The sequence below is a fragment of the Octopus bimaculoides genome, chromosome 19 (assembly GCF_001194135.2).
Source record: "Octopus bimaculoides isolate UCB-OBI-ISO-001 chromosome 19, ASM119413v2, whole genome shotgun sequence".
NCBI lineage: Eukaryota > Metazoa > Mollusca > Cephalopoda > Octopoda > Octopodidae > Octopus > Octopus bimaculoides.
Genome location: NC_068999.1, coordinates 48,794,064 through 48,800,484, shown reverse-complemented (window position 1 = coordinate 48,800,484; position 6,421 = coordinate 48,794,064). Strand labels below are relative to the sequence as shown.

The following is a 6,421-nucleotide window of genomic DNA, read 5'->3' as shown; positions in this document are numbered from 1 at the left end:
CAAAAAACTCAAAACCCTGATATAGTGAAAAAAAAGGACAAACCAGTTTTAAGACACTATGAGTAGGTAGCTTTATCATGGAAGGCAACAACTAGTTTCAAAATTTAATTCTGAGCTCACTTTGAAGTAAAGGATTCAACACCAATATGCCATTTATAAAGCCAGTCATTATTTTCTGTCTACATTCATATTTACTGCAAATGTTTAACAAAATATACCTGCAACCAGTATAATTTAGAGTAGAAAAAAAAGGGGGGGGGGGAAGAAGAAGAAAACTCACTGAATTGCCGAGCTGGATATAAAATTGCTGATAAGATACTTGAGAATAATCAAAAGATAGCTTATAATTAAATAGCTTCTGCTGCCATGGTTTCTATACTGCAATGTATGTAAAATTAGAGGGAAAATAGTTTCAGCAGTAACATTAAATGGCTAACATGTCAATGACAATTACACTTCTCAGCTAACTAAATCACAAAACTTTAGCCAAGTAACAAGCTTCATTCCATTTTAAATATGTTATTAAATGTATAGGATGCAGACTCCTTTTGTAATTATTAAGCTATATTCCATAGAGAGAGGAAAATATATATGTATGCATATATAATATGTATATCAGGAGATATGTATATAGTTGAAAAACAGTTGTGTTTTGTTTTTTCTTTTTAGACTTTTCCCAACCATCCTTAAAAGATAGAAGACTTTTTTAAAAAAAAGTTTCTTCTAAATTGACTACAATATCATCTTAGTTGGTTTAGAAAGTTAAGATGAAGTTTTAAAACCTAAAACCTCCAATGCTAAAGTATTAAAAGTGTACTTTCAATTTAGTTGTATGTTAGTAAATCAAACAAACCAGCTAAGATTGAAATTTCAGTCAGTCTTTTTCAGCAAAGTATTGTTATTTTATTTAATAAATTTCATTCATAATTTGTGTTATTATTTTCCAAATATACTTTTCACTGCATTTATTTCAGATTCTTTAACCAAATTCTCTGGCATCATCTTCAGTAATGTCACCATAACGCCATAAGTTTTGCTGCAAAGAGAAAAAATGCATATTTGTATTGTAGACTCCACTGTTTGTGTATATGAGAAAGCCATGTATAAGTATTGTCAGTATAATAAGCACACTGCCTTTACATACAACCATAAGACATCTATTCAAGTGAAAAAGCACAGAAAATAGCAGTTATAAACCACAGACATTCAAGTGTTTATACAATGTGTGTACATGTAGTTTTAGTTTGTTTTAGTAAGAAATATTGTTTAGAATGTAAACAGATACACACTCTCATCACACTCAAGTATACAGGCAAACATCTTAAATAAAATAAAATAGATTTTGTACAATTCTTTGTACAAGCAAAACACGGTCCTGTGACTCGTTTAGGTGGGCAATAACTCTGAAAAAGAACTAATTATGACTAAGAACAAAGGCGATGTTGACTGGAAGGTGTTAATGAGTTGTTTTGCCCAAATGAATGAAGTCTCCACTATAAGCATGGGCAACTTTTTGAAGGAGTGGGCCACATGAGGCATGGCTCATCATCAGGTGGGTTGCCCTACTAATTTTTCATTTAGGCATTTCGTTCAGGAAGTCTCACAGGCCACAATTTGCCTGTGACTGCTTCTGCTCTACATGGTCACTGAGCCTGCTAGAAATATCAGCCCAATCTACCTCAGATCACATTCTAAAGTCTTCAAAAAGAAGACACATATTAGACAATGTAGTTCTAGACACAATATGCATAGAAAACAAAAAAATCCAGACAGTCAAAATTGAAAAAAGTACCTTTGATCAGAGGTTTGTTTGGGACTGATCTGGAGATAAACAACCCACTTTTGCCAACACATTGCTCTATCTGATATCTAATATTGATTTCTAACATTGACAAACAGCCATAAATTTGTAAAGGAGGAGGTGTATAATTGGCCGAATTAATCCAGAAAAGGATTAGTAAACTGCACCAAATTCCGATGTCGCTTTGACATGATTTGTATGGCTGGATGCCCTTCCTAGTACCAAGTTCTTTACAGAGTGTACTAGTTGGTTTTTTTTCTATATGGCACTAACATTGGTGAGGTCCCCAAGTAACTCTCAAAACAAAAGACCCCCCCCCCATCCTAACTGAGGGGTGGGGAGAGACTTTATAACAACACAACCACATCAAATAAAAGCAAAAACCAAAATTAAGTTGCACTTTAATTAATTACGCTGAAAAACAATTAGAAACCTACCCTGGCGGACTTTGCTTTTTCTTGAGCATTCATATAAGAGGCCACTAATTTGCTGAGACGCTTTTCTTTGCGGGTCTCTACTAGCAAAATACCATCTGAGATTAAGCTGAATGCTACATCGTCCCGTGACTCTCCCAGCTGGCCAGTTACAAAGTCAACACCATTGGCTTTATATTCTAAATTCACCACAAGCTGCTTTCCAAAAATGTCATGATTTAGAGCCTCGTAAGCATCACGTTTGGCATCTTCCTATAATAGAAAGAATTATAAAACAAATTTTTTTAATCATTAGATTATTTCCATTAAGGATGTCAGAGGAACAGATTGGATTAACTTTATTTAACCCTTTAGTATTTAAACAAGCCATATCTGGCCCAAATATTCTACCTGTTTTATGTTCAGACTGGCCAGTTCTGGCCTCTTACACCAACCCTACAATGTCATTCTAAAAATAAGCAATCTCATCATCAAAATCTCAAAGTTACAAGATAATGCATGATTAATTCAAAACAATTATGAATGAATAAGCATTACATTTGACAGGGTAATCTGAATGTTATTAGCTCTCTTTGCTGCTTGGACATAGTGAATATTGAAAAAAAGCATTCTTATATATCATATATACACTTTTAATATGCTGTTTTATCTCTGTAGTGTAACTGGTCAGTTGCTTAATAAAGAAAGACATGTTAATAATCAAACGCACAAATATAAACCTATACACATGAAAAATTTTGAGACAAATTGGTGCAATGAATAGAAATACTTACTAGAATTTATTCAGCCCAATCTACATGGACACTCCCTTGCTCATAAATGCATGAACAAAAAATTATATTAAAAATAATGAAAAACCAAATCAAAACAAAAAGTGTTCACTTTTTGTCAAGATTCTATTGTTAAAATTAAATATCACAATTCTGCATTTAAGAGATGAGGAATTATGTACATTATTTACATTTGACGGATATTTATCCTCATCTTGTTTGTTAACACAACATTTCGGCTGATATACCCTCCACCCTTCATCAGGTGTCTTGGGAAAATTTCGAACCTGGGCTCTCATTCCTGAGGTATTTTTTGATATTATTATCATCATTATTATTCAGGTCACTGCTTGGAATCGAACTTGAAATCTTGGGGTTAGTAGCTCACACTCTTAACCACTACGCCAAGGCATAGTGGTTAAGAGCTTGGGCTAACACCAAGATTCCGAGTTAGATTCCTGGTAGTGACCTGAATAATAACAACAACAACAACAACATTGAAAAATACATTATGAATGAGAACCCAGGTTTGAAATTTCCCCCAAGACACCTGATGAAGGGTGGAGGGTATATCAGCCGAAACGTTGTGTTAACAAACAAGATGAGGATAAATATCCATTAAATATATATAAAAAAAAATAATGTAAATAATATTAAATATCACAAGTTGAGAAAATAATCAAATTCTTGAACAGAGTCTACTGAAGAACCTTCTGTGTATGTGTCAGAGATATTACAGAGAAGACAGAGACAAGCTTAAACTTAACGATTTAGCATTCAAACTGGCCATATCTGACCCAAATATTCTTCTGTCTGTTGTTTTGTTCAGATTGGCTAGGTTCAGCCTCTCACACCTACTCTACATTGTCATTCTAAAAATAAGCAATCATATCATTGGAGTATCAAAGCTATGAAATAATTCATGATTAATTCAAATTGTTGTAAATAATTAAGCATTGCATTTGACAGAGTAATGTGAATGCTTAAGGATTAGAATAAAAGGCCAGTCTATCCAAGCACAGAGATACCATACTCAATAGCAGAAAAGATGCATGGACATATTAGATGCAACCCTATTTCAACAGCACATATCCAGGACAAATTTTTTTTTAGTTCATTAAAGCTTACAGGAGGTCCGACTTCGTGTATAGGACCCAAGGTGATTTTTTTGGCATATTTTTTGAGGGGAAAAAGGTGCATCTTATATGCCATCAAATATGGTGACTAGGATTTTAACAGAACACAAACTTCAAACTAAATTGACGAAACAGCAAAGTCATAATTACTTAGCTGCACAAATCTGTCTATAAACAAGTTCCACCACCCGCCGCATTGAAACATGTAACACTTTCTACTTACATCATCAGGGCATTTCACACATGCAAGTCCAAATAGTGTTGCTTGTGCAGGTAATGACTGGAAGACTGGTGGTAACGCAGCAAGCATGGAGAATGGAACTTCTTCCCGCTAAAAAAACAAATAAAAACAATACACAATTAATAACTGGTATTATACACACACACACACACACACACACAGCTAGATGCTCATCCTGTTGCCAACTCTCATCAGTTTGCAAGCAAGGTAATATTTCTCCATGGCCAAACATATTTTTGCAGAATATTGGAAATAAATGACACTGCTTGACTATATACAGTGACAAAGTTACAGCTATCATGTGATATCAAGGAGATAATATACATACATACATACATATGTACATGACAGACTTTCACACTGTTTCCACCTCCCAATTCCACTTACAAGGCTTTCATTGACCCGAGGCTATAGGAGAAGATACTTGCCCAAGGTACCATGCAATGAGACTGAACTTGAAACCATGTGACTGGGAAGCAAACTTTACCTTATAGCCATACCTGTGCTAGGATGCATGCATATATGAGACAGTAGATGTGCCAATTCAAAAGAGGAATGAGAAAAAAATACCCTATGGTAAGATAAAAATCACACATAACTTATTAAGGCACGTTTGAATTTCTTGTCAGTGGGCTTGTTTCCCTTTAAAGTCTAAAATTAGTTCCGTCTTGACATAATTTTAGCTAGAAAAATCATATCCATTAATTCATTTATGAAGACATCCACAAATATACAGTTTAACAGGGCTGACTGAAATGAACACCGACAACTACTTGAGGCTTCCTTATGTGAAAGCTTCACGTAGTTCTTCAGGTCATCATGCGGGAATAGCATTTGTCTTTGAGTTTTATCCCAGCCTGGAAGACAAACTATGCAAAGTTTTCATGAAAGGAGACTTCAAGTGGCACTTAGTGTTGGTTTCAGTCGACTAAAATAAATACACTGTCATTGATGTGTGTGGCTGTAACTCTTAATAGGAACTGACTCAAACCAGGACGACCCGTCCATGCCATACCAACACGGAAAGCATATAATGAAGAGGGTTTACAATTAAATTTATTCCATTAATTACTTCAAAATTAAATATTACTTACATTACCATAATCTATGTATAACATTGATGCTTTGTTATTACTAACTTTTTCCACTTTAGCTCTGTACCTGCAAAGAAGAAAGAAAAAAGTTCGTATTTAAATGAAATAAAATTACTTAAAAAGCAATTTCTTGTAACCTACCGGATTGCTCAGACAAGTGCTGGCAGTGATAACGATCTACAGAACAGACTTACAGATCAAAAGGACAATTCAGTTGTGACTACTACCCCCACCCCATTTTATTTTTTGCAGATGCAAAATTATTTACAACTACATTATCTGACGTTTGAATTTCTCTGGGTTGATAAATTATCATTAAAAACTGATATATTCACACTAGTGTTGTTAAATACTGGAATAGGCTGGACAACATGAATAGAGAATGCCACATCAAAAGAGAGAGAAGTGGGGAAGAACTGTCACAGCAATGAGGATTTTAGTTTAATGTCAGCCAAACAAAAACCAATTTACTTACCACTGATTATCAACAGAAAACTTAGCTGCACAGATTGCTCCACGCTTTGGCGTATAAGCACCAACAACTGGAGTATTAGTTTCAAGTTCTTTCCGAAGTTGCTCCATCATTTCAACCAGTTGTGGACCTTCAAATCGAATACGAATATAATTTAAATAAGCACAGACATACAAACAAGGAAATAAAAAGCGATGATTCTATTTGCTTAAACTTTTGTTTGATTCAGTATTATTTCTATGGGTTGGCCATCAAAATGTAAGATAATGTACACACACATATAAATTCATACATACACATAAGAAAATAAGACAACAAAGGATTAAATGATTATGAACTTCATTAGCTAACAACTGTTTGTGCTATAAGATGCAGTTAAGTGCCTGAGTAATACCTTATTGTTTCATCAGAGCCTCAAATATGAAGTGCAGTTTATTTAGGAAAAGAATTACATTTATTCATTCATATATATA

At 34.2% G+C, this 6,421-nt stretch overlaps 1 protein-coding gene across 1 annotated transcript in view; it reads right to left on the bottom strand.

Moving 5' to 3' along the window:
* Nucleotides 1-862: 862 nt before the first annotated feature.
* Nucleotides 863-6,421, bottom strand: part of LOC106878105 (staphylococcal nuclease domain-containing protein 1) — a 35,448-nt gene continuing 29,889 nt past the window's right edge. Inside the window, exons 18-22 of the mRNA XM_014927216.2 lie at nucleotides 5,952-6,078; nucleotides 5,477-5,543; nucleotides 4,365-4,472; nucleotides 2,239-2,487; nucleotides 863-1,036 (exon numbers count right to left, since the gene is read on the bottom strand). Of these exons, the coding sequence (XP_014782702.1) occupies nucleotides 980-1,036; nucleotides 2,239-2,487; nucleotides 4,365-4,472; nucleotides 5,477-5,543; nucleotides 5,952-6,078 (608 nt within the window). The 3' untranslated portion in view covers nucleotides 863-979. The remainder of the gene's footprint in view (nucleotides 1,037-2,238; nucleotides 2,488-4,364; nucleotides 4,473-5,476; nucleotides 5,544-5,951; nucleotides 6,079-6,421) is intronic.